Source organism: Saccostrea echinata, unplaced genomic scaffold, assembly GCF_033153115.1.
Source record: "Saccostrea echinata isolate AGI-Se365-2 ecotype Australia unplaced genomic scaffold, CSIRO_AGI_Sech_v1 ptg000009l, whole genome shotgun sequence".
Classification (NCBI taxonomy): domain Eukaryota; kingdom Metazoa; phylum Mollusca; class Bivalvia; order Ostreida; family Ostreidae; genus Saccostrea; species Saccostrea echinata.
This window is the reverse complement of record NW_026889758.1, coordinates 31,154,229-31,169,869: the sequence shown is the minus strand read 5'-3', so window position 1 is coordinate 31,169,869 and position 15,641 is coordinate 31,154,229. Positions and strand designations below refer to the sequence as shown.

Below are 15,641 nucleotides of genomic sequence, written 5' to 3'. Positions count from 1 at the left end.
AGGTCCCCAAAAAATTGTTTGTTTGCCCTCCCCCAACAGACTGACTCGGATTTTTTTCTTTACAATGTGAGCATGCAAGTTTTATTTTAAAAAACAGATATCTATATTTTTTTGTACAACTTTGAAGAGTAAAAATACTTTCTCTACCAACAGACCTAAAGTTTACCAATATGCAGTGTTGGGAGAGGACAAACAACAAATTTCCTAAAGTTCACCTAGTGACAAAGAACTTTTTAATGAAAGAATAATCACAGGAATTCTTTTAACATGTTTAAGTGGTCAACTGTTAAAATAAGCTGATAAGGAAAAGATAAATGAATGGTGTGTTTCTTCATGGACATCAAAATAATATTGCCATTTTTCATAAAATAATTTAAAATGTTTATTGAAGGACATTAATTTATGAAATATTTTTTTTTCTCAATAAAATTAGGAAAAATAAAAATATGGAACACACTATTTATTTATCTTGGCCTAATTGGTCAGAGATTATGTTACGTGCTGGTTGTAACTAATGAAAGGGTCACAAAGAATAAAACAAAATTAAAACATTTATTATTCAGTATAATTACGGAAAAAAATGGTCAAAAAATTCATCTTCAACATAATCATATGAAACTGTGTCATCTGAACTGTCACTTGCAAGGTTAACATTTTCATCATCATTAAAGTTTATAGTCAGTAGTTTCTCAATATTAGATAATGATGACTGATCTGGATTGACTTTGGCACATATGTCACAACACAGAGATGATCCTGTATTTTTACCCAGATCATCGAGTTCTTGTTGATTTAGAAATGGCTGAAGTAATGCAAAACGTCTACATTTATCACTCTTGATTATATTTTTCACATCACTTTCAACTTTGCACAGATTAAATGAATTGTATAACAATAATGCAGTTGACGTTTGTCCATCTCTACCCACTCTTCCAATTTCCTGAATTAACTCGACAAAAGTTTTTGGTGGTCCATACAAAATGACATTGTAAAATTTTGCACAATCAACACCCATTCTAAGGGAACTTGTTGCAATAACTAGACGTAGATCACTATCAGGATTCTGAATAGCTTTAAGAATGATTTCTTTCTTTTCTGAAGGAGTTTCTGAATGGTACATTTCCACACATTTACAGTCTTGAATTTCAGTTATTATGTAACTATATAAACTTGAAGCAGTTTTAATAGAATTGCAGTAAAGTAGTGTTCTTGGTAATTTGTTTTCACTAACAGCATCTATAAGCCATGACATAGCAATCTCAAGAGTATTAGGGATTTTTACGACAACAAGCTTAATATTTTGTTTATCTGGTGAAGAAAATATTTGAACTGCATCCTCGGCTATATTCAAAATTTTCATTACTTTTTTAGAAATCCTCTTTGTACATGTAGCACTCAATGCTACTATTGATGCACATGGAAACAAAGATCCAAGCTCTCCAACATGATGGAACCATCTTCGGAAGGCTTCTTTTCCATTGTCATCATCTCCCCTGTAAGATATACTTAACAATAAACAAGATTTTGATGCATGGTCATGGAAAGGGGAAAATCAAGCAACAAGCTTTTTTTCTAGTTCTAAATTACATGTACATTGTATTATCTTACCAAGCTGAGATTGTATGGAATTCATCAATGACAATATTTGACACTTCAAAATTCTGAAGAACTGTTCTGAAGAATTTATCACCAACTAAACTTTCAGGAGAAGCAAACAAATAATCAAACTCTCCACTGGAAATGAAACCCTCTTCCTCTTCATCACCTATATTTAAAAATTGTAGGTCTACACATCATTCAATTAGTAATGATATGATGGTCATGCAGTACTTGAAGTTTCTAAACATGTAAAGCCAATACAACTAACTTCCAAATTAATTAATTGAATCCTATCTATGTGAATTACAAATTTATGAAACTAAAAATTGTTGTTTATCTTGAAATCAAATTCATGCACAGATTACGAAATTTTACAAGGGTAGGGGATAGTTTGAAATAATTTTTGTTTGGTAGGGGTTGGTGAGTGGCTATTTTCGATAGCTTTAATACGATGTGTAACAACTTTGAAATTTAAAAGGGAGGGGGAGGGGGTCCGGACATCCCTTTTCTAGATCACTCAAGAAACATTCCAACGTATTAAACAGTTAATATATAGTTAATTCAGCGCTCCTAAGCAATTTGTAATTTTGTATGCTGTACAACCGTACAATATTTGATTTAAAATTATATAACTTACCTCTGAATTTTGCTTTAATGCCCGGAAGACAGTTAAGTCTTGTCACTTGGTCCTTCATCCATGCGACGAGGGGACAACACACAATGATTTTTTCGTCTGCATCATCGCGATGTAAAAATCTCTTTACAGAAATGGCAATTTGGAACGGAAGAGACTTTCTGTAGCCGGTCGGTAGTACGGCTATGCAATCCTTTTTCTTGAGGACTGCCTCTAATATCTGCATTTGTTCCTTTTTTAACTCATTAATGTGAAAGAATGGCAATACTTTTTCTAACGCAACTTTTAGTTCTATGTCCGCCATTTTTTTTTTTTACATTTCCGAATGTCGATAAAATACAAGCAATCTGATTGGTCAGATTTATCATGAATATTAAAATCTCAAAGGTCACCAGGAGATGACCCTCTATTGGGCTTCCTCAGATCCTCGTAAGCGACATATCCTTAAAAAAGGAGCATCGAGGATCTGATTTTACTCGTAAGCGACATATCGTTAAAAAAGGAGCATCGAGGATCTGATTTTAATCAGATTGCAATAATGTCTTAGATGGAAAACTAAAAAAAAATTTACAAGAAGGGCTCTCTCGACCAACAAAGCACAAGGCTGTTATTCCTAAAAATGATCTTAATAAAATTTCAGCGTACCTTTATGGAGATTCAACACCTGTGTCTTTAAGATTCCGCATCTGGTTTTTAATCGCTATTCAGTTTGTCAGCAGGGGACTTGAGTTTCACGAGCAACTAAAGGTCGACTCATTTGAGTTTCACTTCGATGAAAATGGACATGAGTATGCTGTTTTGTCTCATGAAACTAAACAAAAAAATTGGCAAGGGGGCATAGATGTGTCTGTAACCCCTAAGGAAAAAAGAATGTATGCAGTACCAAATGCAGGGGAACACTGTCCAGTCAACTCTTTAAAGCAATACCTCTCAAAGATGGACCCTACTGCAACATTTCTTTTCAACAGATGTTCAAAAGAAGCGTTATCCTCTCCAACAACCGAGGAAATTTGGTACACTAACGTTCCTATCAAAAAATACAAATTCACACGTTTTATGGCTGACATTTGTAAAAACGCAAAATGTGAAAATTCTTACACTGCACACAGCTTACGTGCAACCTCCATACAAGGCATGAACGATGCAGGATTTGAAGTGCGACACATTATGCACATGAGTGGCCATAAAAACGAATCCTCTGTAAGAAGTTATAGCCGAGAATGTGCTACTTACCAGAAGGAGTCAATGAGTAGAGCTTTGTCTAATCTGATCGTCCCACACACTGAAATAAACGAAAATGTTCCACAGGTTACAGGATCCAGCCATGCCGCCACATGTAAACATCTAGACGTCTCAGCTCCAAAAACAACATCAGCAGAAATACCGATTGCTTTCCAGTCATCTACCTTCTCCTCTGGATTCATATCAAATTCTGCTTTTCACCAATGTGTCTTTAATTTCACATCCAAGTAGATATAACTTACACTACAGAGCTTGTTATGGCTAACATGTTGTTGACTTCCGAAAAAATGACCGTCGATTGAAGCTCGTCGATCTCTAGATCACCTCGTTACTAGGATGACGTATTCTTACGGGGTTAAATTTAAAATTGTATAATTTTTACGAAATAAAATTTGTTATTTTGAAACATTTTGTGTTGAAAATTAAATTATAAGGAATGAATTATTATTTTTTTTAATTTGATACGATATAAAATGGTTTGGGGCAGTTTACGCTTTTTTATAAACGAAGCGGTTTATAAAAAAGCGTAAACTGCCCCAAACCATTTTATATCGTATCAAATTAAAAAAATAATAATTCATTCCTTAAAGAAGAAATTCTCTTTTTGTTAGTTGGGGGTTGTGACGAAAAGGAAGTAGAAGGTTGTGGGGAGATGTAATTGACATGCTGAAATTCAGATGCGGAATCAGTGTCAGAGGAATTGACAGAGGGAGGTGGTGCAGTGAAGAGTGAGAAGCGGTAGGTTGTGAAATTGTCCATTGGGTAGAATAAGAAGATGATGTTAAAGATTTGGAAAACTGAAAAATATTTTTTAAAAACAATTAATAAAAACTACTTGATGCATAATTTCTTAAATAACCATACACCTTTATATTGCCAATATTTAATAAATGTTCTTTCCCAATTTACATTTACGATTAATGCATGCTGTCTTTTCATTCATTCTTCAAAATATGGGGTGCACCAATGATTGCTTTTGTCACTTGTGGGTTTAATTACCACAAGGACTTCTGCATTTGTGGTAGCATGAAGTTCCTTTGCCTATAAGATAAGTTAAGGACATTGGCAAGGTTCCTGGTTATAGTATAGAATTTTTCAAAAACTCTTGAGTAGGTATAAATGTACTAAACAGGCTATATTCTGGAATGTTTGACTACCAAGCCAATCTTCTTTTTTAGATTCTGTCAAATCAGTGTTTTTGCAATTCTCAATGCATTTCCTATGTAAAATGTTGATAAAAGGGACCTACATAATTTTTCACCATAATTTTTCTCCAAAACCCACTTATTTTATATAGTTTTTGTACTATATACATTATTGCATCTTCATTTCCTATGATTTCTAGATATTTTGGCTGAAAATGTATATATAGAAACAAGACAAAGACATACCGGCACCTTTATTTTTGAGTTACTTCCCTTCACAGCTATAATTACGTATTATTCATAATGGTCAAGAGAGTCAGACTGGTTGAGTGGTTCTATCATGTATTTGATTGAATTGAAACACATTGTCTTAAAAATACTGGCATGGATTTATTTCAAATTTTACTCGTAGTTACTAAATGCTTCTTCCTTCATACAACCTGAGAACTGATCTCAGTCGGTCTACCTTTCAGCATATGTCACTACTCTGCCCTTCCCAGTATACTGAGCATAACTAGGGTAAATGACGACCTGTTGGCTACTTTGTCCCCTGAATACAATTTACTACAAAGCCATTATTACTTTTCTTTCTTGCTGTATAGATGATTCTACCCGTAGAAGGAAGTACACGTGCTTTTATTTACCTCTGTTAACATACGCTTTATTGGTTTTCACCGCTTAGAGAATTCTACACGAAAGATCACTAAAATCACTATTACATAAGTGAAAAAACCATGTATTAAACCTTTTTTCTCCGGAAAACCTTGACTTGCCAATGTCCTTAAATGAAAGATATATATGAATTAAAATAAATAAATGAAATTTGTGTAATTCCTTTATTTTTATGATTTAAATTCTACAAATAAGATAAAATTAGCAGCTAATTTTTAAAAAAAAATATTTTTTAAAGATTCGTGAAAACATCTACACCGTCTTTGGAGTTCACGAAGAAAGAAGTGATACTATTTATGACACTAATCTCGAGGTGCAAATAAAGAACTTGAGGATCGAGATAAGAGAATCGGAGTATTTGACTACACCATTGCAGGACAGACCTCCCTGTAGCATTTAAGAAAAAACTTTAGATGAGGATATACATGAAGTAAATTTTTCCTCCAAATGTAAATCAAATTTTATTGACTTCATAAAATGCTGATCTTAAAGCAAGAAAATGCCTTATCCTCATTTTCATCACCCCTGAGGATAGAAATTCATTTAACAACATTATGAGCAAGACAAAACAAGAGATCATTAAAATCATTGATACAGAATTACAAACACAGAAAGAAATTGATTGTGACATGAGTAATTTAATTCCTCTATTAATAAATATTCATATGATTTTATGTTTCATTATTTATTCTTTCTGTCATTTCTGCGTTAAATAATTCTTATAAGTTATCAGGAGACGAAAAATTGCAGTGTGGAGAAAAATTAAAAACGAGAAGAAGGCATTATTAATAAAACTTTATAAAAACTTAGTGTAGTTGAGAATAGAAATGGATGAGCAGGGGTTTTTTTTTCATTTCTATGAGAAACTCGTTATAGTTATTTCATGGTTTAATTCTATATTTGATAAACTTTACATAATAACCTTTTTAAATGATGTATTCTTTCTCTGGTAAAGAGACTGCGCCCTCTTGTGTCCATCCTCCAAAAAAGCATTGCCCGTCTCCCCACTTTCAGGCTTTCCTCTCTTTTCTTGTCCTTTCTGGTTCTTTCCATAATTAAATTGATTTTTTTAACTTATGTAATTTATTGTCCTATGAAAGAAATGAAATTTTTTAATAAATACTACATAACCCCCAACCCCTACCCCTTCCTTGCGTTCAAATGGCCTTTATCGCTTGAAAAGAATCACCTTGTGCATCTTTAAATCGTCATTTCTTTAATATTTACATTTTTTAACTTTAAATGGATCACATTCTAGACTTGTTTATTTTAACAATTACGATCGTGATGTAATACTGTATTTTTAACACTATTTATGCTTCTATAGAAATCGACCTGGAAGATGCAGATTCGCCCTCTTCCGACTCAATTATTTAGTTCCGAAGTTTCATTTCCGGTACAGACATTCCTTGATAGACCATCGAAGCAGTCGGTGAGTTTTTAAGCATATTAATTCATTGCTTTTCTACATAGGTAGACATCCACTGTGGACAAGAATACATTTTTCAAGTATAAAATTTTTGAACCATCTTATTACTTCCAAGAATACTTTAGTATTTAAAATCTATAATGCAACAGTCAAAACAAACTCATGGACTAAAAATATTTTTTTTTCAATTTTCAACAAGTTAGGATTTTCATTCATTAGCAAAAAAGAAAATTCAACAAAGTCACTTCTGAGAAACATAAAACAAAGAATATCAGATCAATGCTTACAAGAGGAATATGCGCAGATTCATAATTCATAAAAACTAAAATGTTATCAAGTTGTTTTTAATAATTTCAAACGCTGTGGATACACTGATATATTAAAAAAGAAAACAGAGAGATCAATTATTAGCAGGTTGAGACTATATGCACATAACCTTGCCATAGAAAAAGAGAGACATTTGTCTATACCCACAGATAAAAGATTTTGTAATATTTGCAACACAGGGGAGATTGAAGATGAATTTCATTTTCTATTCAGCTGCCATAAATACAATAATCATAGGTGAACCTTTGAAAGGAACTTGCTGAATTTTTTTTTCAAGGAAAAATATCAAATATGACTTATACTCAAAAAGTTAAGCTTTGCTTAAATAGCCATACTGAAATACTGAAAATAACACACTCACTTATTAAAAAATGTCTTGTATCTAGAAATAATTGCATTATATAATTACTGTACAAATGATGGTATGATTTATAATTATGTATAGCCTCACATTCTATACTAAAATATTGTATATTTATGTATGAACAATTGATGATTCTTATAATGTGTTGTGCCTTTGCCAATTATTGTAATTGTGTTTGCGCCAATAAATATTTGTATTTGTATGTCTAACAATCCTTTTAGTTGCCTGCGTGCCGCAGTGGTTAGAGCGTTTGCCTTAGATTCACAAAATAAGGAGTCGATCCTTGCGTCGCGGGTTCGAATCCCACTGTGGGACGTGGAGACCGGTCCTTGGGATGAGACCATATAAACCGAGGTTCCGTGTCGCAGTAGGTACTGACACGAATTAGATCACTCATTGCTCAATGACCCTGAGTGCAGAGTATAGGACAAAATTTGTAGCTCTCCACCGGCAAGTGGTGGCGTCTCCATATGAGTGAAAAATTCTCGAGAGGTACGTTAAACAATAAACAAACAGAATACTGCATGATTTTTCATGTACATCAATATTTTTACGACCTATATTATCTTAACGCGGCTCTTATGAGTGTTTACTTATTATTTTTTATGTAGGTGCTGATTGATATCTAAAAAATAGAAGATATCTTACCATGTTGCGAATCTCCAGATTTTATACCACCGCCAAGAAAAAAATGCACGAGATATCCAAGGTTTAAATACCTATGGTGATTTGCTTGGACCTGACTGAAGGCCATAAAAATGTGTTACTTTTACAATTATGCATTTGAAGATACTTCAGTAAGATTTACAGCAGAGATAATTTGCATAAATATTAAGTGTTATATATCATTGTTAAGGGAATTACACAAATAATGATGACAACATATTTTAAATATATTTTAGACAATTTTTATTAATAAAATTATCGCGAAATATACGGTGATGTCGCCATTTTATGATGTCCCACTGTTACAAAAATGGCCATGCGCTTTAATAAAAATATTTAAATGACTAATGTTGCGCCAAATAGCATGAAAATGATTAGATTTTCTTTGTTCAGAATTATGCTAGTTTTATTTTTATTATATGAAATATATGATATTATGCTTATGATGGTCGTGAAATATCAACCACAGAAACAAAAAAATAGAAACAAAATGCAGAGGCAAAGAGAAAGCGTCTCTATACGGCAAGACGAGTCGAAATGAGAGAAAAGGAAATTGAAAGAAAGAGAAAATATAGAAAATTGTTAAAGGATAAAAATGTTGCTGTCTGCGAGCTCAGAAAATGCTTTTAATATGTGGAAATTCGTGCTTAACAACAGAACAAGCAAGCACAGGGTATTAAAACTTTAAAGACGCGTTACCCAACATACCACAGAGGAGGTCAGCTACAATTGCAGCAAATTTGAAAAATGATACTAAATCACCTACAAGAGAAATTCTAATAAACACTGATGTGATATCATCACCCGAAGAACAAAATGAAAAATCAACAGAAAAAGCCGTTCTGGGAGATTTAAAAACAACAATTGACAGTTGCTTTATGAAAAGATCAAAAGATTCTGTCACATCGATGAATGTCCTTATTGCCCCTGTCAGTGGGGAGCAAGTTACCCAAAGCAGATGCCAAAAAAATCTAGCGAAAACACTTGGATTACAAATTCGACGTAGAAGTAAAGGTTACATAATTCGGACAACTGTATGAAATCGGAAAAAAAAATCCTGTTGGATTATATTTTAAAATATTACAGGGCCTCAAGATCCTGCTGGGGTCTTTTGAAAAAACAAGCAAATTTGGCAGTTTTGCGAGAACAAGCTCTTAAACGAAATGCACTGGACTTGTACAAATTTGCAATTTCAAATTTGACAGCGACAAAGTCAGTGTTTTTCTTGATTGCATTCCAAGAGATGACAGCAGTACCTAATATCAGGTCTGTTCATCAAGTTATCGTTCAAAACTCCTCTTCTAAAATAATAACTCGAGAACTGTCCTGTTTAAGTGACAAATGTGGTCCACAGTTGTATGATGGATATGTAAATGTTCCAGCAGCTGAACATTTTCTGAATATTGGAATGATCAACGAAACTGGTACCTCATGTAACACAGCCGATGTCGATCATGATGACGACGAGGGATCCTTGTCAGAACTTGTGTTCAAGGGTCATGGATATTGCATTAAAAGTTCAAGAACCGGTTCATACACAAGACAGCGCAAAAATAATTCGTGGGGTTCGACTTTACCAGCTGGTATTGAGGTCATGACTGGACTGTATTATGACAATACTTAACAGAATCCTCTGTCACATAAACTTGTAACCAGGAGAAAAGTAATTGTACCTGCAAGTGTGGAAGCTAAATGACATCTGCTCTGAATTAGATGCAAGGATCACTATAATGGGGTTTATGAACTATGGATAAACCTGGTTATTTCGTGTAGCTTATTTCATATCCAAAGACCAACTCTTATTCTTCTTAGGTTGGAAATTCATCGGGTTTGGCGTTCTAAATTTCTGATTTCTTTTGTATGCACCGTTCACGGTAGCTCAGTCGGTAGAGCGCTTGCTCCGTGATCGGGAGGTCGTGAGTTCGAATCTCGGCCGCGACAGACCTAAGTCGATAAAAAATAGGTAGCAACTGTTCCTTCGCCATGCGCTCGGCACTTTGGAGTGAAAGTTGCGGGTCTTTCGGATGAGACCTTAAAAACCGAGGCCCCGTGTCACGGCAGGCGTTGGCACGATAAAGATCCCTCACTGCTCAATGGCCCTGAGTGCCGAGTAAAGGTCAAAATTTGAAGCCCTTCACCGGTATATGGTGACGTCTCTATATGAGTGAAAAATTCTCGAATGGGACGTAAAACAACATACAATCAATCAATCAATCTTTTGTATGCACATGTCATATAGAATATTCCTTTTAATTTTGTAATTTGAATAAAGCAGACGTAAAGAATTTCTATAAGACTTAATCGATCATCATTTGGTGATTTTTTGGTCAAATAGACATTAGTATGCTTCGTGCATCCATAGCTTTGAACTCAAGGAGCCGTTATTCCGGGAAAAGGATCACGAATTCTGCCACCAGGCCAAAAGAGCAGCGTGTAGCCGAAGCAACCCATCCACGTGCTGAGCATAATGTCGCCATAGTGGAGCAGGCACCGATTGTGACCCATAGTAAGACTGTAACCACTGCAGCACCTTTAATTCCCCTGCAACCTGTTGAAATTGTTCCTGCTCAAATTAAACAAGGTACAGTTCAATTTGACCCTCTGGATACTTTGCCAAATCCATTGATCAGTTTAGTATCACCCCTCGCAGTGTATTTGCCCCAAAACGTAAAAAAACATTTCTAATAATCAGTTCATTAATCTTTGTACCCTTCTTTTTCATGACCCAACTTCAACGCAGTAAAATCAGGTTGTGTTTGAAGATGGAGAATTTCAGGTCAAGCTTAAGCACAAGGAGCAAAAAATTTCAAACTTGTCCCAATGGCTAGACGCTTTTGTAATTTTTGCATCAGTTTATTTAGTCAAGCATCCATCTCAAGCAATTTCATTGTTAAGATAAGAGGGGACCAGAAAAAAATCAAAGGCAATTGGTTAGATATGATATTCAGTTTAAGCTCAAAAATCTTAAGTTGGCATCTATTGATGCAGAGCTGTGGATGATTCATATGCAATCTTCCACTGCTCGTGCTAACCTTGTATCACATCAGCAGTTAGTACAGCCCCTTAGTTCAGCCCCGCAAAAAATGTTACAATTCTAATTATAAGGGTATTTGCAACATGTTTAATTGCAATTATTTACATAGTTGTCTTAAATGCAATTCCTTCCATCCTTTAATTAAATGTTTCAAGGCTAATACAACAACTGTGTCGGAACAGTCTACATTACAAACTAATTTCAATAATCGTTCGCGTCTTCATTCGAGGAACCAGGAGTTCCAGTATTCAAGGAGCTAATTCCGCCACATAATTGTGAACATTTATGAGATCTGGGTCATTCACCTATCAATTCCCAAACTCTAGATCAATTGTTATCTACATACCCACATGTTCAAGATGCTCATTGTTTATCCTTGGGTTTCAACTTTGGGTTTTCCTTGAATTTTGATGATCCTAGGAGGAGGGTAAAATTTTAAGAACATGAAATCAGCAGTTCAATACAGCTTTGAAGCATAACAAAAGTATATTGATAAGAAAGTTAAGTTAGGGAGAATAATGGATCCATTTTATATCCCCCATGTACAATTTGTGTTGCAACTCCATAGGCTTAGTCCAAAAAAAGCAAGATAGTCGGCGAATGATCACTGATGTTTATACCCTACAGGTGACAATGTTAACGACTATATAGACCCTAATATATGTTCAGTCACCAATTCCACTTTTGATGATGCAGTTTCTTTAATTGCAAGTAAGGCTGAGGGTACCCTATTAGCAAAAGTGGACATTTCCAGTGCATTTCGCCTGTTACCAGTTTTCCCACAGGATTTTTGTTCATTAGGCTTTAAACACTCTAGTACAGATTTAATCAACAAATGCTTATCTATGGGTTGTTCATTGTTATGTTCTTTATTTGAGGAATTTTCTACAGTTCTTCTCGGGGAATTATCTCAGAGATCTGAATTGGAAAGTATTGTTCACTACAAGTATTTAGATCATTTTTTGTTTGCAGGTAGTACCAATGCATTTCAGTGTTGGTTTAAATGAGGTAGTTTGAAGGGATATGTTTAGATTTAGGCATTGCTTTAACTTTAGAGAAAACGATGAATCCTTCTAATCGTTTGAGTTTCTTATGTTTCGGCACTACTTCCAAAAATGTTTTGATACCACTTCCAAAACTTTTTTTGTTCCAAATGATAAAGTTACGAAGTTTAGCAAAATAGATGTAGTAGTCAAGTAAAAAAAAAGTTTATTTCGAAAAAATATAGTCACTGGCAGGAGCACTTGCATTTGTAGTTAAAGCAACGATTTATGGCTCAAAGGCAGAGGTAAAAAAATCGTTTCATTTTGTAAGCGTAACAACAGAAATTAAGTTAGACTTATTAATGTGGGTTCTATTCCTATGCGATTTTAATGGCAGAACACAATTTCCCAGTCTTGTATGACAGGAAGACCATGCACTCCATTTGTATTCGGATAGTTCAAGTTCTCATGGTCGTGATGTGGTGTTTGGTTAACATTGGTGTTGCCTGCATTGGCCTGTTGGTTGCCCAGAGGAATTGTACAGGTTTTACAACCTTCTTAGAACTTGTACCTATTGTATAAGGGGTTATGATCTGGGCTGAAAGTTTAAGGAATGGAAAAACTACTTCTTCATTCAGCAGATTTGACCCCCCTCCTGTTGATCACGTTATTAATTTTATAATTATCTGTCAAAGAGTGATCTGTTAAATGCTATTTGTCAGGAATAAGTTTTAACATCAATTTACATGGCTGGCAATATCCAGTCGATTCATTTATTATTATGTCCCCCTTCGAAGAAAGGAGGGCATACTGCTTTGCTGTTGTCTGTCTGTCGGTCCACCAATACTTTCTATTCATTTTCTTGTCAGAGGTTGCACATATTGAAATGAAATTAGGTATAGAGATTTATCATAAGAATATCTAGGTGAGGTCCTGTTTTGGGTACGATCGAGCAATTTCTGACAGAGTTATACCACTTGGACTTAGAAAAATTCCAGTTATTTGCAGTTTCCTTTCCGTTTATTTTCTTTGCTGAGGGTGCACATACTGAAATTAAATTTGATATACAGATTTATCATAAGAATATCTAGGTCAAGTTCTGTTTTGGGTACGATCGAGCAATTTTTGACAGAGTTATGCCCCTTGGACTTAGAAAAAATCCAATTGCTCGCAGTTTCCGTTCATTTTCTTCGCAGAGATTGCACATACTGAAATGAATTTTGGTATACAGATTTATTATAAGAATATCTAGGTCAGGTTTTGTTATGGGTGCGATCGAGCAATTTTTGACAGAGTTATGCCCCTTGGGTTAATGTCCCTAGTGATATTTGTGTTTTTCTAATTTTGAAACGGCTTATTTCAGTCTGCTTTTTTTTATATTAAGACATTTAAAAATGACCAAACTGGTTCGGGAGCATTTGTGCAAAAATCTAAGGGTGCAACGATAAACCGTTTGACGGTATATCGCGGTATATTTTTCCACGGTTCAATTCACGATACGCTAAACTGATATCGCGGTTCGGTTCAATCGGTGCAGAATTATCCGTTTTGTCCGTTTTATTTCCTTTTTTACTATTTCAAAATGGCTTCCGCGCAAAACATGATGTCGCCGATAACGCATTTACGGCAGTTAAACTCATCTCCAGCATCTTACAGACCTCAGATTTAACACGGAGAAGGACTTAATGTGATTATAAGTTATAGGTGTTAAATGATAAACCCTTTAGATCTAAACGTATTAATACACGATATTTCATCAGGGTGTGTATTTCGATGAAAATTCGCTGTCTTGTTGACTAAAACGTATTAACACGAGAAATATGACAACTGGTTTCTACGTAAATAAAAGGAATAAAAGAATGAATGTCATCCTTTTTCATTCCAATTTAAAAGGAAGATTATTAGGAAAGGTCCCCGTAGTTCCTGTAAATGTTCATTATTGGTTTTGAATGTTGTCACAACTCAAAGATCTACCTAACAATCCAATTCAAGTTAACAAAATGTTATTTTAATTATTATCAAAAAATATGAACATTTTGTATAACCCTGTCAAGTTTAAAAAAATATGATGACAAACTTGAAAGACTTTTTAACCTTGTCATGTATCGTGATACGTATCGTATCGTGAACTGAATACCGTGATACGTATCGTATCGTGAGGTTAGTGTATCGTTGCACCCCTACAAAAATCATTTGATACAATATTATTGTTTCAATCTTTGCAGAATTTTGCTGCATTAAGTACCGATATTAAAAGGGTATCCTACTTTTCACGTTTAAATTTCAAACCCTTAACCCAATACCAGTTTTCGATCCATGTTAAACGAAGCTTTGTAGTTCTTCAATATTCAGTTGTCTGAATTTAAGACACACTCGTTTCGCATTGGGGGTGCCACCAACTTGTATACAAAAGGGTTTTCTGAGGAACATCTTAACCAGATAGGGAGGTGGCAGTCAGCAGCTTACAAATCTTACATACTTCTTCACCATTATAAATTTACATTCTGTTCAATATTGATTAATGAAACAAAAGTTGCAATTCTCAATATTTTGGTGTTAAACTTGCTAATCAATTTATCCCTATGTTTAGATTCCATTTGGATCATAGGTTCGTCAATTATTCACTGTGTTCATGTACATGCAAAGAATTCGAATAAAGATCATCTTTGGCAAGAATTAACCACCATATTGTGAAACCGTTCACGGTAGCTCAGTCGGTAGAGCGCTCGCTCCGTGATCGGGAGATCGTGAGTTCGAATCTCGGCCGCGACAAACCTAAGTCGATAAAAAATGGGTAGCAACTGTTCCTTCGCCATGCGCTCGGCACTTTGAAGTGAAAGTTGCGGGTCCTTCGGATGAGACCTTAAAAACCGAGGCCCCGTGTCACGGCAGGCGTTGGCACGATAAAGATCCCTCACTGCTCAATGGCCCTGAGTGCCGAGTAAAGGTCAAAATTTGAAGCCCTTCACCGGTATAAGGTGACGTCTCTCTATGAGTGAAAAATTCTCGAATGGGACGTAAAACAACATACAATCAATCCACCATATTGTGGCATGGAATTCATTGTATGGTAATCTCACAATTGAATTTTTGTTAGCTGGTAACAAGGCACTAAAGATTATTATTGTTCATTTCGGGGGTAACAATATTGATCAGGCTCACAATACGTTAGGAGGCCTTCAAAATTTGTTCAAGGCAACTTTGGCAAATATTGCCCATTTACTCCCCCAAACTTGTATTATATGTCACATATTTTTATATAATTATAATTGGATCAATTGCCTTACAACACAGAAGGACAAAAGTGTAGACGTAGGATAAATATAACATACATGTGCTACGTTTGGGGTAAATAAGTTTTCAGAGTCGTGGTGCATCAAGTTATCCAGATATTAGATTTGTTCAGAAGAGATGGAGTTTATTTGTCAGACTTGGGCAACAGTATTTTTAGGTCACCTGAGTCACTCAGGTGAGCTATTGCTATCTCTTTTCTTCCGTCGTTCGTTTTTAATCGGTCGTAAATTTTTGAACATTTTTTCTTCTTCT

General features: G+C 34.8%; 2 protein-coding genes across 2 annotated transcripts in view; both read right to left on the bottom strand.

The window, feature by feature from the left end:
- Positions 1-15,641, bottom strand: part of LOC133182209 (poly [ADP-ribose] polymerase 1-like) — a 550,802-nt gene that overhangs the window by 393,059 nt on the left and 142,102 nt on the right. The gene's annotated exons all lie outside the window — the stretch shown is intronic.
- Positions 569-2,537, bottom strand: LOC133182646 (probable ATP-dependent DNA helicase RecS). Its single transcript, XM_061317493.1, has 3 exons — positions 2,237-2,537; positions 1,609-1,765; positions 569-1,493 (listed from the first exon to the last, which is right to left on the bottom strand). The coding sequence occupies exons 1-3, from the start codon at positions 2,535-2,537 to the stop codon at positions 569-571; spliced, it is 1,383 nt and encodes a 460-aa protein (XP_061173477.1).

Excerpts from the sequence above, each read along its gene's own strand:
- LOC133182646 (XM_061317493.1), bottom strand. The coding sequence starts at position 2,537 with ATGGCGGACATAGAACTAAAAGTTGCGTTAGAAAAAGTATTGCCATTC. Across the intron at positions 1,766-2,236 it reads CATTAAAGCAAAATTCAGAG|GTGATGAAGAGGAAGAGGGT; the intron begins GTAAGTTATATA and ends TTTTAAATATAG. Across the intron at positions 1,494-1,608 it reads TTCCATACAATCTCAGCTTG|GGGAGATGATGACAATGGAA; the intron begins GTAAGATAATAC and ends TATATCTTACAG.